General features: G+C 35.9%; 1 protein-coding gene across 1 annotated transcript in view; it reads left to right on the plus strand.

The window, feature by feature from the left end:
• Nucleotides 1-10,722: 10,722 nt before the first annotated feature.
• The window catches only part of LOC107706379 (insulin receptor-like), an 82,163-nt gene continuing 76,730 nt past the window's right edge, over nucleotides 10,723-16,155 (plus strand). The window contains exon 1 of the mRNA XM_016510076.1: nucleotides 10,723-11,871. Coding sequence (XP_016365562.1) covers nucleotides 11,796-11,871 — 76 coding nt within the window. The 5' untranslated portion in view covers nucleotides 10,723-11,795. The remainder of the gene's footprint in view (nucleotides 11,872-16,155) is intronic.

A 16,155-nucleotide genomic window follows, 5' to 3' on the forward strand; every position in this document is an offset into this window, starting at 1 on the left:
ACATCACATGAATTAAGTTATTGCTATTTGCAGTTGTTCAATTTGATGATAATAATAATAATAATAATACTTTAATAATTGTTCATTTATGATACACCTTGTTAGTAGCTTGTATCTGCGCTTGTTGATCAGTTAGTACACTGTAAGAAAACTATCTAGAAAAATTGAAAAGTTACTAGTAATTACCATAGACTGTATAAAAACAATAATTACCTGTGAATTAACATAGTAGATTGTGCCCTATTGTTACAGACTTTTCTTAGTGTAGCATACTAACTACTAATACACTGCTTAAAACTAGAATTGTTCAGAATGTATAGTTTTACTAGTTTACTAGCTAATAAAACTTAAAATGTAATCGTTCAAAAGTGTTCAATAATTCAATGTTGAGATTAAAAATAGTTGTTTCTATTTTAATATATTATGCATTTATATTATTTTACGAAAAAAATCTAAATTAACATTTTTTTGCTGAGATTTGATGTAGTGACAATTTTGCGTCGTGATTACGTAATGACGTCATCGCGCGATGACATCACAACATAATTTAGCAACAAATCGACCTTCCTTTAGCAACTTCCCCTGAAAATTAGTTGGCAACACTGGACGTGATGCAGCTGAAGCCTTTTTGTGGTTTTACTCACTAGAAAAAGTTTCTTTCGCCTTTGGTTGCTGGTGACTGGTGTGTATGTCTATATGCCATAGTTTTTGGACTATATATATAAAGTCAGTATTTGGCGCAATTTTGCCACCAACGGCAGCATGTGTCAGAAATGCGTGTCTAACAAGGAGGTGAAATCACACATGAGAAGTGAGAAACAAACAGTTTGAAGAGCTGAGTCAGAGTTTCACAATATAACACCAGAGCTATACCACATGTCATAATATAGGCTCGTCTTGCACTTATTTCGTGCACATATTCCATCTAAATGCAAGATTTGCACAGTTGCATACTACAAAAATAGAAATGTCAAACTAACTGGTTTATACAAATCTAATTTAATCTGAGTTAAACCTGTCTAGATTGCACCAACAAGTCATTTTTAAGAGGCAGGTCAGTAGAAACAACTCCCACCCCCATTACAGCGCCCCACGCTGCCCATCAGGGTTATTAAAGTTAACTAAAAAAAAAGTCACTAAAAATATAATATTTAATACATATATTATAGTTAACTAAAACTGTAAAAAATATATATATAAAACAAATTTTTGTTCCTTAAAAAATGTAAACTGAAATAAAAAACAATATTCAAAATATTACAATTATTTTAATATTAATAAATAAAATATCTCAATGGTACTAAAACAACACTGCTGCCCTGCGCAGTCTTTATTTTATCTGCAAGTTTCTTTTAAATTCACTGTCTCTGCAACTATTGTCTCACACTACAGAAATGACATGGTGCCCAGGGGTTTCACAGACGATATAGTGGCTCAGGACTGTTTTCAAAGCAGCCTCAGCACATGTAATCCTATTAGACCTATTAGAGTTCTGTAGGGTCAGTGCAACAGGGATGGGGTCAGAAACAGGATACATTCTGTTTTCAGAAGGACACTACAGGACTGTCAACTGTAGTGGCTTCGAAGGGGAAACGTAGGAAGGGTAAAGACAGAGGACTGATAAAAACTCAATCAGCATCGGCCCAAGCATATTTACATTACATAGCAATGCATGGAGGAACCTTTGGGGTGGATCTCTGTTGAAATTCATTCCTAACAGGCATCCAGAATGGGAGCCTGCATGGCTGCCTTCACCTCCTGTTCTGTTTTCTTTCCCGTTCTATAAGCAGATATGTATAGATTTCTGCCTTTTCCCTTTGCTAACTAAGGGCAGAGGTTGAGCATTAACCCTCAGTAGGTGTTTATTCTGCTAAACAAAAGAAGTCAGAGCTCATGGGACTGTGCTGTCAGGTCATATTTAGGTCGCAAATGCCAGCATGATGTGTTAGAGTACGTGCAAATGGATTGAACTGTGTTGAGTGAGTTAAATTGATCAGTTAGCCTGCTAAATACACACAAAAAAATGATTCAATTAGTCTGAATGACTACATCTCTGGAGCAGCAAACATTTTTGACATAGGTGATGGGTGCAGCTGATATTTATGTGTTGTCTTTTGTATTACCCTATAGCTGGCCTCATATCCTCATGAGGTGATGTGGAAGTTACATAATAACGATTTCAAGCTATATCTGTAATTGAATAATGAAAAGCCTAGAGTTAACATATCAACACAGTAACTCAGCACTGAGCACTTCCTGAAGATAACAGCAATGTTATCTTCAATGTATATAGTTTGGAAACGGTATTCGTAGGTAAAGGGAAATCAAGAAAGAAATCACAGATCAAGAAATCATTCAGCACATGGCCTTAAAGGCATACATGTAGATATAGAAATAGAGGTACTACACTCATAGGTTTACTTATAATGTATAAATATGTATATATACATATTAGGCGCTGTTTTTACATTACAGCGCATGCGAAACTGCAAAAAGCAAATACTCCAAACGTGTGAAGCGGCTCTACCCGCTGCATCCGCCAGCCGCGAGCAAAACAATAGCAGAGCGGGATCAGTCACCTCCTCACCCGCACAGCGCTGCGCTTCCGCCACGATCTGAAAGCGCAAGTCGCTTGATCCATTCAGATGTGACACAGAATTGTGTTACACAGTCGTGTGATATGAGAACATTAAAGGTTCTGTAGTGATGCTGGCTGAAAACAGCCACGACCATGTAAACTGCATGACTAGGTAAACTGGGAAACGCCAGTACATAATTACAAGCTTGTCAATTCAGCACCATAATAATTTAACTTGCAGTAATAATCACTGTACAAATAACCTATGGTGTTTTGGCTTTTTTTTTATTTTTATTTTTTTTTTTTTACAAATTTCAATTAATATTACTTATCATGTATTTAAAAAAACATATAACCATGGTAATGAGGACCATGGTTTTACTTGTTGTATTAGTCAGTCATTACTTACTAATATTAGTCAGTTAAACTCTATGAACTATAGTAAATTTCATTAGGGCAAAGGATAATTTAACAGAATAGCTTTATCAGCATCTTTCTTTTTAAATGTTAAGTCTAATTTTAATTGTAGTTAAATGTTAATTAAATAAGAGCCTGATTAAAGATAAATATCAATGTTTTAGCAGTACATTTTCTGCATTTATAGCTCATAAATCAATGCTAAGTGCATTTCTATGTGACAAAAATGCATTATTAAGTTAGTTGCATTTGCAGTGAATTCAGTAGGCTAATATATCTATCATTATTTGTTTCTATCCTGTTTTATTTATTCATTTATTTACTCCAATTTAAGGCCCAATAACCCAGCAAAACATTCACGGGGAACTCGTGGGCCGGATGGGCTGGATTTGTCCAGGACTGAATTTTAACCCCAGTCCAGCCCTGGTGTTACATAAGTACTAAAATGTATTAATATTATTATTATTATTATTAATACCATGGTTTTTGCTACAAATATTATGGTTAAAATAATGTTCGTGTAGTGACAACCATGGTAAATCTGTGGTAACTGCTGTTACTACTGTGGTTATTGTAGTAAAACCATGGTTAATTTTTGTAAAAGGCTGACAGACTGTTAATTTTTTTTTCTGACAGATTTATTAACAACAATTACAGAACATAACACAATCCATCTGAACTTTTAACAACCAGTTTAAATAAATTTACTTGCACAAAATAGCCTAATTAAAATAAACATTACATGTACGCTATACCGTTTAAAAGTTTGGGGTCAGTAAGATTTTGTAATGTTTTCGAAAGAAGTCTCTAACAATGCTAACAATGGCTGCACTTATTTGAACAAAAATACAGTAAAAACAGCAATATTGTGAAATATAACAATTCAAAATATTTTCTATTTTAATATATTTTATAAAATGCATCTGTGATCAAAGCTGAATTTTCAGCATCATTACTCCAGTCTTCGGTGTCACATGATCCTTCAGAAATCATTCTAATATCATTTGCTGCTCAAGAAACATTTCTGAGTATTGTCAATGTTGAAAACAGTTGTGCTGCTTCATATTAGTTTAAACATGATACATTTTTTCATAATTTCATAATTTGGTGAACAAGTTCAAAATAACTGCATTGTTGATCAATTTAATGCATCCTTGCGGAATAAAAGTATGAATTTCCTTTAAGAAAATCTTTACGTAATTTTTTCATTTTCATTCAAATCTTAATGTCATTTATTAATTTTGAGCAGTTGCGCAATTTGTTTATTGTGAAATACATCCCGATTGTTTCTCTGTCATCTGATAAGCATTGATCTGAGCTTTGTTTCCCAAATGCATTGTGAGCCAAAGCTGATCGCAGAGACCAGTGGTGGCAATGGTTTCTTAAGATCAATGTATTGCGTCTTTGCTGAATAAAAGTATTAACTTCTTTTTCTTTCATTATAAATAAAAAATCTGGTAGTGTATATGTTCACAACCAAAATAGATCATCTCTGCTAAAGAAAATACTTTTGACTCACCTGTGACTATACCATGTGACAATCATCTGGTCTTCCTACAACTAAATACAATTCCTGCTAAAGCTGTTTTAGTTTAGAGACTCCACACCATAGACTAGTAAATCCAAACCTCATCTTTTATTCTTTACTCTATCATAATTATCCCACTGTTGCTTGTATATGTTCTTGAATAAACTCTTAACTGAGCCTATTGTGAGCAGTTAGGCTACATCACTGCAGTAATGTCATGCATTAAGTGAGAGATCTGAGAAGCTTAGTTCCCCTAGGGAAGCTCAGATCTGATGACAGAAGTGAGAATTTCCCAACAACATCTCAATAAGTAAGAAAGAAAATAAAAATCATTCACATGTAATTTTGATAATACTTCATGTTCTCCTTTCAAGTCCAAAACAGCATGAAAAAGGCAGCAAATTTAATAAGGCAATTAATAGGACATCCTGTGTTATTACAATACGTGACCAGAGAAATAACATCCTGCCCTACTTTGTGTTCATTTTTAGCCCGTCTCTAAAAGTGTCATGTTTTCGAGTTATTTTCACTGACCTTTCCTGCACATTTCGACCATCATTTAACCAATCCACCAATCACAGGAAGGAACACAATACACAGTCCTGAAATTTAAAAGCATGTTGTCATGGTGACCTTATACCAATATTGTAAAGAAGCGATTAGTGAGCTTTTGCAATTTACTCTCATGATTTTCCTCCTCCTCATTCATGCTTATTTGCTCCTAATATAAATGTTTGTAAAACCGAGAGAGTAATTTGAGAGGAAATTAAGGTATTAAATTAGATCAGACCTCTCTAATGGCAGATAGCACAGACCAGCCAACGACCTACATGTCTACTAGTCCTTGTTGGATGTTTTAAAGGGGTCATATGATGTGATTTCAAGTTTTCCTTTCTCTTTGGAGTGTTACAAGCTGTTCGTGAATAGATAAGATCCCTCCCTTGAAATGCTTAGAAACACGCAGTGTTACTCTGTGTTGACGTAATTTGAACTGAAACAGGAATACAGGGCGGGACATATCAAGCAGCCCCGCCCCTTTTTAAAATAGCCAATAGCGTTCATTTGCGAGCATAGAGAAGAAACAATAATGTACAGTATGTGGAAAATAATGTTGTTTTTTTTTTTTTTACCTCAAACCGCATAAACACATTTCATTACACCAAATACACAAAATAGTGTTCTTTTTAGCAACATCATATGACCCCTTTAACCATCTATGACCATCATCTCCATATTTTTCTCTGACCAAAATGAACAAAAACGCCCATCAAAGTCAAGATAAGGGGCAAAAATGATTAAGCTAGGTCTATTACGACTGTGAAAGGTAAAATAAATAAAAAATGTCGATTGCGGCATTATATTTACATTAGGTTTGCTCACGTTGCATTAGATTTCTTTTTACGCGCCTTGCATCATAACCAATCAGGCACGTTTTTGTTGAGCTTATGAATGCAGTGTCCAATCAGAGGCGTTTTGATTCGTCACCGCAGAGAATGAGAGCTGTTCCAGTGCGCGCGCTCACTGACTGAATTCTGAATCTGCATTTGCATTCACTCTCATCATAAGCAACGACCTGCAGAAAAGATGCAAGTAAGAGATTTATTTTGCAGCTCCCAGCGATTATAACGGGAGTTTTTGCGAAAGTGCAAGTGCATAACTCACATTAGACTGAAGTCATGGACGGCTTCAGTGTTGTTGGCTCGCTTTCATTAGCCTATAATATAATTTATTCTCAGTTTGAATAACCGTTTTGTTTTTCATGCTACTGAAACAACCAATGAGAATTCTTGGTTTTGTAATATGTAAAAAGCAATAAACAAATAATCTTAGCTGGTTTCCAAAATATGACTTTTAACATGGCTTTTGTTGATGCTGAAAAAATGATTGGTAACAGCCTACAGTATTGTTATTGATTAAAATAACTAAGAATGTGGCAGTAAAAAAACAAAACAAAAATACAGATATATTTAATAAGGTAATTAGAAAATTGCCCTTAAATGTAAAAATATTGCCCCTTACTGAAAAAGTTCATTATTGACACTGCTGTGGTGGATTTTTTATTTTATTTTTATTTTTTACCACAGAATTTATTAGTATCCTGCAAGTAATCTGAGATTATGAATATCATGTTATGAGTGGTCAGCAGACTGTTGAGGATCCCATTTAAGTATTTCCAGTATATAGTGTAATCACTATTACATCAGATTATACATCCTCATATACATCATGAGAGTTACTGTCATTGGCTTACAGTCTGAATCATCATCCTGTCTTTGCCAATTGTCCATCTATTATATATATATATATATATATGTATGTTCTGTCAAATAAAAGCAAACAAACAAACAAAAAACACTTTAAATGTTGTTAGCAACCTGTTAGTTCTCACAGATTCCCTTTTCATCTGTATGTTTGCTGCATCAGATGAATCGTTTGGATTCAATCCATTATGAAATTCAGTCCATTATGTTTTAGCTTTTATGTATTTTACATTGCCAAAGGCGTTGGTGTCTTTTTTCACTTCGAGTGGTGACGAAGACGGTTGTTTTCTCTCCGTGTACCTGACATTTGGAAGGGTTTAACGTGGTGTTCCCACACATAATGGTGGTGGTTCTTAGAACAGAGGATGTAAACAGGTTGTAGGGCAAGAGGGATTGGGGATATTATTGTGCCTACTCCTCACTCTCATGTTCATCAGGAGGGGAAGACATCAGTCAGACTACGCATTGTGTGATTTGTTTTCAGACGTGGTCTGGCTGTGTACACACAGAGATGGAAACAACACTCTTCTATGCCAGAAGTAACACAACTAAATAGGCAACAGCAGATTCAAATGTAATATGAATTTACATAGCCCCAGGGATTATTGATTGATTTTCTGTATTGTTCTACAGAGAAATGGGTGTGTTAAAGAAATATTTCAAAACAAGTTACGCTAAGTCAAAGGCATTTGTGGCATAATGTTGATTACCACAAAAACTAATTTTGACTTGTTTATTAAAAAAGCAAAAATTGAGGAGCACTTAGAATGGAGGCAAATGGAGTCAATTTTTGGAGGACCTAAAAGCAGAAATGGGAAGTTTATAATTTTAAATAAAAGAAATTACATTAATTCTAATGTTTAAATGTGTGTATTATTTGAGTTGTAAAGTTGTTCTCATAATTTTAACACTGATATTGGAGATTATGGTGTTTTGTTGTCATGGCACCAAAGTTGTAAAAATGCATGTGACTTTACACAGAAAGGCCTAGCCATTTTTTACAAACTAAAATCATGTTAACATATATTGTTTACGTCTTGTGGCTTTACTTTTGAAACAGAATATTTTAACATTTACAGATCAGTCCAACTGTAAGTACCTTACTGTAACCCACATTTTTTACTTTTTTAAAGAGACAAGTCCAAATAATTTTTGTTGTAATCCACATTGTGGCACAAGTGCTGGTGAATTAGCTTTCTACTGATCCTAGAATATTCCTAAACATATGTTATTGGACAACTTATCTGAGCTGTGAGGAATGTGCGGCAGCATAAACAAATTTATCACCTTGTACACAGTCCTGTTCCTTACCAACACAGTTCTCACTGATGATCAGGGGCCCGTTCTTCGTACGTCGCTAACTCAGTTAGCTGGATTTGATTGTTGACGATTTGGCATGATCTTGGATAGTTTGGTTTTTCGAAGCTCATCCCGGAGTTGCTGTCATAGCAACAGGTCTGTAAGCTTAAACCTGCTCGGGAGCAGGCTTATTTCATGCAAACAGGATTAGATGGCATCTTTTTAAGCAGAATTGATACTTAAAATCTGTCCACTACCACCACTAATTTATTACAAGAGTACTACCCTACTGATCCAGGGACAATAATTTAAAGAGCATTCATGCAAACTGTAGCATCATGCTACATAAGATTTATATTCCGCTTTTACTCAAAACTCACTTTAAACTACCATCGAGTGTTTGTAATAACTTCCGTTTGCCGTCTAATGTGTGTTTTGGCCATGTAATGTTGCTGAAATTAAATATGTTATTACCTCTGAGTCAGAGCAGCGATCATGGAAGAGAGAACACAGGCAGACAGCGCTGGAAGCTGCTAATGCTCATCAGTAAATCAGTGGAAAATTAATAGAAATCATGATTCTGTCTGAGCTATGCGTTTTAAAACGAACACTAACTAGTGTAAATGTAGCCTAACAGATGTGTAAACTGAAGACTATTTGAGCTTTATTAAAACTATTTTGCATTGATTTATTGTGTTGGTTACATTTTGTTCCTTTGTGCAGTGGCTCAGGAGATGAGTCTTTGAGTTTGTATAAACATCAACAAGCTGAAAAATAAAACCAAAGTTTTTTTTTTTAGATAATGTAATCTTGTTAAAATTGATTTCATAAAATTGGTATCGAAAAAAGTATCGTTCAGGAACCGGTATCGAAGTCAAGGTATCGGTATCGGTATCGATATCAAAAAATTTTGAACGATACCCAGCCCTACATTTTTGAAACACCCACCAAACAAGAGAAAACGCATCTCAAACCCCGTTGCACACCGTTTCCAGAAAACATGTCGTTCAAACCGGAAACCGTAGCAAAACGGTGCACACCGGTTTGAGCTTGAACTTGCCCGTGGTTTCGAGTATTGATACATAGCCCCTTTTAAACCAACCCATGAACGCGCAATTATCTCAGATAACTCAATACTAATCATCAACAACAGGTGCGTTCGAAGAACCGAATTAGCCAGATCCTGATTAGCGCGATGATATCATCTTGGATGTGACATTTCATCTCGGATTTAATTACATAGTCAACACTGTTTTTCTATGATCTCCTTCCAGCTTAGAGGCTCATAAGTTCAACAGAACTACACCCCAACCTATATTTTCCCTTTTTTCTCTCAAAGACTTTCCTAGGTCTTAGAAAATATAGTTAAACTAATACAGTTGTGCTACTACTTCCTCAATAAGTGTCAAATACAGATTTATATCCAGTACATTTTAATAACACAAACTAATAATTTTCCAAACCTCTTTAACCTTACCTAAAGGAACCTAGAAGCTACCTTGTATCAAATTGAGTGGTTGGCATAAACAACATCAGCTTATCACTCACATGTGTTTTACTAGATCTAGTTGGCAAAACCCTGCATTATAAATACATAATAATGTGAATATTCTCTTGGTATGCATGTTTTCCTCAAATATCGCTGTTGCCAACGCATTAATACAGATACTAATGCTGGACAGTGTGAGGCTGAGAGTGCAAGTCAGATTCTAGTCTACCAAATACACAAATGGACATGAAATATTGATTTGAGCTGAAATGATTTTATTATGTGAGAGTAAAGAGACCGCAGAGCATCCAGGATCACTAAATTCAATCAATCAAGTTGATTAGGTTCAGTACTCTTTGTACTTAACATTAAATTACACAGTTTATAGGTTGTAGATTTAACGTAATTTGAAGCAGCTAAAAATGTTGACGACTACAAAAAAAATTATTTCAACTTGAGCCTCGTTTTTTCTTAGAAATGCAAAATCATTTTATAAAAGCATTTACATTTTTTCTTGTTAAAACTTGCATGTCATTAGCTGTAAGGTTCTTCTCATCATTTTTACAGGAATTTTATGGCTTTATGTTATAATGACAGTGAGGTTGTAAAATTGTATATAACTTCACACAGAAAAGGTTAGTAAGCTATTTTTTTCACACTAAAACTGTTAACACATGCATAATATTGTTTGTCTTGTGACTATACTTTTGAAACTGAGTATTTTAATGTTTACAGATCTGCCCCATTCACTTCCACTGTAACTCCCTCACTGTAACACAGATTTAGTTTTTTTTTTAAGAAATGGGAATATATTTATATGCCTACATATTATATATAATAAAATATATCTTAAGATAAACTACATTTTTCCTATACCATATTCATGTAGCATGGTAAACGAAGCAGGTAAAAGCCATGTTTTATCATGGTATATTTACCAAGACGAGATTCACAACGAGGAAAAAGTAAACAAGTTTTTTTTTTCTATGCTCTGGATATCATATAATGTCGATGTATTGCCTAGAAGCCAGCGTTTTATAATATGCAAAGTGCATGCCAATGTTTAGTGCCCCACGCTGTCTCGGTCCATCGTTCCAGTCCATATTTCCCTTGTGCTCTATCTGATTCTCTGGCAGGTCTTGTTTACTGGCGCAAAGACAGGAAAGGGGATCCTTGGAGAGAGATGATATGTCAGTGCACTAGCTACAACCAACGTGGGGACAAAAAAATAAATAAAATCTTGCATTTTTATTCTCCTCGAGAGAGTTAAAGACGAGTAAGTGAGCTTTGCGGAATCAGCTTCACTTTGTTGTATTGATCTGTGAAGCAAGGCAACTGCTCTCCTGCAAAGCGACATAGAAAGACTGCATGTGGAGCATTTGGGCTAGAAGTTTCGCGGAAATCTCAGCGGTCGCAGTGTTTTCAGCAAACGCCCCCAGAACCGATCCGATTTACTGATACGAAACTGTCAGATTACAGGCTCGCCGGGAGGAGTAGTACGGAGAAACTACCGCGCGTACGACCCGTCGTAAACGCGCTACGGCGAAAGCCCGCTGTCAGCAGGAACCTGGAAAAAGTATAAACAGAAATCTGCCCGTTACGAACCCTGGAAATCTTGAACGTTTCACAGGAGCACTATCTGCAACTTATAAGTCTGTAAACAGTTTATTATAACTATAAGATCTTTCCATCTGAAAAATAAAACGAAACGGCAACAAAAAAAGTCTCGTTCAGACGCTCAATTGATTGCTTCGGCCTGCGCTGTGCGCAGCCATTCCTCCCCGTGCTTCGCCAGTTTTTCGTTTTTTTCACCAAGCTTGTAGCAATCTACGCAAGTGCTGGAGAAATATATGCAATCGATCGGAAATGATTCGGCCGATCATTGTAAATGATGCAGTCCGCATGCTTTATACGTGTGGATTGTTTTACAGTGAATGAAAGTCGCAGCACGCGCTGTCATTAGTTTAGCGCTCGAGCGTGTTTTCATATCAGCATCAGTCAGTGCGCGCGACAGCAGAGCTGCAGCAGCCCGAGCGGATTGAACACGTTGAACTTTCCTCTCCGCCCATTTTTTTCTGAGGGGGGTGACAGAGGGCTTTTTTTCTTTTCTTTTTAATTTTTATCTTCCAAAACAGCACTGGACTATTAAAACAGATTGTTAACAACACCAAGACGTATACGGAGGGGATTTTTGGACAGATTTTCGGTTTCCCCGGGGGCAAAATGCGGCTGTGGACTTTGATTGTTTTGGTTGCGTCTGTCTACACTGTTTGCAACTGTCAACAAACACATGGAGAAAGTAAGTGTAACTTAATGGCTTTGTTTTGTCTTTCACATAGATACGGATTTAATACTATAGGAGTCTTGTCTGTTTAAATGTAAATCTACAAACGTTACCGACCGCTCTTAAAGGGAAAAGGGGATCGTAGTTCTTGACTACTGTGACACATTTGGTAAAGCAGAGCCAGACAGAAGGACATTGCAGGGCAAGGGGCGAATAAATCAAATACCGGGGCGTTTTGATTTAGATTCGTTTCAAACTGGTTTTAATGGTACGACCGATTATATGGAGTGTGCGCCTTGACCCTAAAGCCAGATTATCGAGCGTTTGAGGACGGCATTGATCTATTTGCAGCTCGAACCGCTAACGTTAGTAAGGCTCAGGAATGGTTTTCAGGTTCAGCCAGGCCCCTGTTTTATGAAGCCATTTGCAGCGTTGACAGAGTTTCAAGAGGATTTTAAATCCTAATCAGATCGGTCGAGACCTTTAGGGCTGTGTTTTTATTTATTGTTCAAAGAAGTCATGACACATGACTGGAGGTCTGCGATCCGATCTTTATGAGTTTGGAAAGTGCATTACTTTGGCAGCAAACTAGTACTAGAGCTCACAGATGTCCTTTTAAAATGTAGCTTTCAGCACAATAAAACTATTGTAGATTGATATCACCAGGGCACAAATTTTATTAGCAATGTACTCAGAAATTTTCGGTAAACACTGGAGCAGTCAATTCGGAACATCTGATCAATAATTCTTTATTTATCAGTCACTTATTTTATGTCAACTCAAGGCGGTGCACTTTGAAGACTGGTTGTATGAATAGAAAATTTAGAATTTTAATGCTAAATATTGGATTACTGTAGTTTATCTGTATGCCTGATTATTACTCTTTATTCAGAGTGTATTCTTAATGTATAGTGACTTATTTAAATGCTTAATATACATGTATTACTTTCGTAGTAATACTTTATATAAAACACCCAGCATAGGAAGAATTCGTAAACGCACGCCATATACGTGCTGGTAATTGGTTTTAATGAGGCAGTAGTCATTTAAATTGTTCTGTAATTATGTACCACTTGTTGTTTTTTTAGTGCTCTTGGAAGACTTCCTGCAACAGCTAAATAAATATAAGCATGCTTTTGACACACTTGGCTGTGTTCAGCTCCAAACAAAACATTGGCTTGTCTTCAGTTCACCCAACAAATGAGTTTTAACATATTTTTTGGAAAGTTAAAAAATACAGTAGTATTTTTGGCATTAAGGTGTTTTTTGGGGGGAGCAACAAATTGCTCCAAGTTGCAACGCTATCATAAGGATAATTTCAGATAATTTCGAGTCTTATTTGTTGATTTGTGAGCTGTGTTAAACCCCAAGCACCTTTTTCTTATCTTGTTGCTTTGCAGATTTCTAAATATAGCGTTGGTTTGGATGAAATTTATGCATTCAAAGTTCTGCCAGTTTCCATTTTGGGACTCTCTTCCATGTGTCTGACGGTTAAGCTACTGTATGTCAGAACAGTATGTTTAAAAACACTGCTAGGTTTTAGGTTAAGACCTGCATATGTTTGAAAAACTAATAACAAGCACTGCATGGAAAGTTACAAATGAACAGACTGTAGGCCCTCTCTGTCTGTAATAATCTGATGTGGTTTTAATCAGCCTTTTAATTCTTATTACACTGCTTCTTTCAGAAAATATACTTTTTGTATGGAATATAATTCTTGTTTGTTATTTAAAATGATGCTTGACAAAAGTCTCTTTATCGCAATAAAATCTGTAAGATGTGCTTGGCTTGTACAAAAAGAGTATATTGGGAGTGTGTTGCGTCTTTGTGTCTTGTCACAGCATAGTTTTCAGCAGTGGATAAGTTAAGTTAACACCTGTGGGGTGTATGTATGCCACCTTTTTATTACAACTGAAAATAAAAGATTGAGTAATATCGTGAAACCAGTTTGTGCAAGATTTTAAGAGCAGATTGAACATAAACAAGTTGTGTAATTGCTAAGTGTGACCCTTCTTGATCCTCTCAGGCTTGTAGTGAACCACTGTAGGGAAGAGTGGAACTATTTTAGGGCCTCCGTTCAGCCTCGTCAGGACTGGAAATCTGCTCATAGCCTGGCTCATCTTGGAACATTTATTAATGCAAAGTTCAGCATGTGTCTTAAAGTGGGGTTGAAAAGTCTGATACCGCTATACTGTACTTTTTTTATTTAATCACATTTTTTCCATTATGAATTATAATACCAGTGTAACAATTTGAGTGAAAAATTAATGAAAAAATCAACAAGAAAGTTTGTGTTTGGTTTGTCACCCTTTTGCTGCAATGACAGCAGCAAACAAACTGTGAATTCCCTAAGTAAAACCTGATGATCATGTTTTCAAGCTTGATCTGAGAATGATCCAAAGAGCATCTTGTTCTTAAATGGAAACTAGAACATCTGACCTTTTTTTTTTTATATATAAAGGAGTTCACTTACTCAATATCGCAAATTTCCTTGTTTGATTATTGACTTAGAAATAATGCAAAATCTTTCAAAGTTTCTTTTATTCAGATTATGTAAAAATGTTTCTACATATAAAAGTTTTCAATATCAAAATACTTCATTTATTTCATTAACCTCGTTTATTTCCAAAATTATATTTTGAATCCCAGATTTGCAATATGGTCTCAGATTTTGGATCCCTTCTGACTGTATGTTATTGATAATAAACCATCCTTATTGGTTTACACATTTAGCTTTTTTATGTTTAATTGCTTTCATGTACTTGCAGTGCTAAATTAAAAACGTAGTGTATAAATTGGCTCATAATTGACAAATTCCATCTGTAAGTCTAGTTTTAATATCTGTCTTCCTTCCAGTCAGTCATTTAGTCTGTAAGTTTTTATTTGGTCAAACTAATGATACAGCTGTCACTCTTAACATTCTTCTGTCAGTCTTGTGTCTTTACAGACACGGACAGCACATGACAACATAATTTATACCTCTGCAGACAAGAATCTGAAACCGTTCGACTGAAGTACCTGCTTGGTTACATTGCTAATATCCGAAAACTGGTCATATATAATTTCACAATTATACGTTCAACATTGTCAAGTCCTGGCTGACATGGCTTGACCATTGAAGCTGTGAGAAATAATTTCAAATGTATTTGCCACACCCTGGCCTGTAGCCACGTCACTCCATGATCTTGCGGCTCATTGTACTTTCTGATTGTACACATTGTTAGTTTCTATTATGATCCCTCTTGTGATCATCTCATTCAAACCAACAATTATAAGCTTCCCCTCAAGAGCCTTTTATTTGTTCTGTTTTGAAGGTCGTCATAGCTGTTCAGGTGGTTTTATTGTCTCACAAGGAGGTTCTTCTTTGGGTTAAAAGAATTTCTTAATATGAAATTCGAAGAGTATGACAAATATATTAGACTGTGCAGAAATTGAAATCTACACGCTAATACACACTATACTCATAGTCACCAATGCTGATGTTGTTAACATTAATCATTTGAGAATAAAGTATAACAATAATAATAATTTGAACGGTTTGATGTGATATGAGCTAACCGATCTTTAGATTTAATCACCATTGGTAGCGAGATTTATGGTAATGCTTTTTTCCTCAGTTGGTCAGAACAAACGTGGCAGACTTGTTACTTACTTGTTCAGATGACAATATACGGTGAAAATTCTTATTTGGGTCATATTGCAAGATGTAGGCTAGAATCTGTGATTGCGAAGTACAGTAAATATCCACACCAGTGCGGTGACTGACTGCCACACATACTCTTCAGAACATTAGATTCATCCGCGCGGGAGCCGCGCCCACTCACAACCCACGCAAGCGAGATAATTCCGCACACAGCTGCAATTCCAGGTTTTCAAACAGAGATGACGACAAAGAGGCAAAACTTACGGACTGTATAACTTTAAAATAAGTGTCAAATAACAAGGGCTTTGTGACAGGCTTCATGTGAACACATACATGCTTTTAAACACATTTTTCATAAGTAGCATTCAGTTCTTTTCACCAAATGACTCTACTACCATCTGCATGTTGCAGCAGAAATTCACAGCCAAAGTCACTTGAATCAAATGTTTGCTCCCCATTCTTGTGTTTTGACAAACAGCTGAATCTCTTGGCCATGTTTGTGTGCTTTTATGAGTTGCTGCTACATGATTGGCTGATTAGATACTAGCTTTATTAAGCAGGTGGACAGGTGCCCTTCATAAAGTGGCCCGTGAGTGCCAACAAACATAAAGCAAAAGGAAGAGAGAGAGAGAGAGAGAGAGAGAGAGAGAGAGAGA

Source organism: Sinocyclocheilus rhinocerous, unplaced genomic scaffold, assembly GCF_001515625.1.
Source record: "Sinocyclocheilus rhinocerous isolate Xijiao unplaced genomic scaffold, SAMN03320098_v1.1 scaffold444, whole genome shotgun sequence".
Lineage (NCBI taxonomy): Eukaryota > Metazoa > Chordata > Actinopteri > Cypriniformes > Cyprinidae > Sinocyclocheilus > Sinocyclocheilus rhinocerous.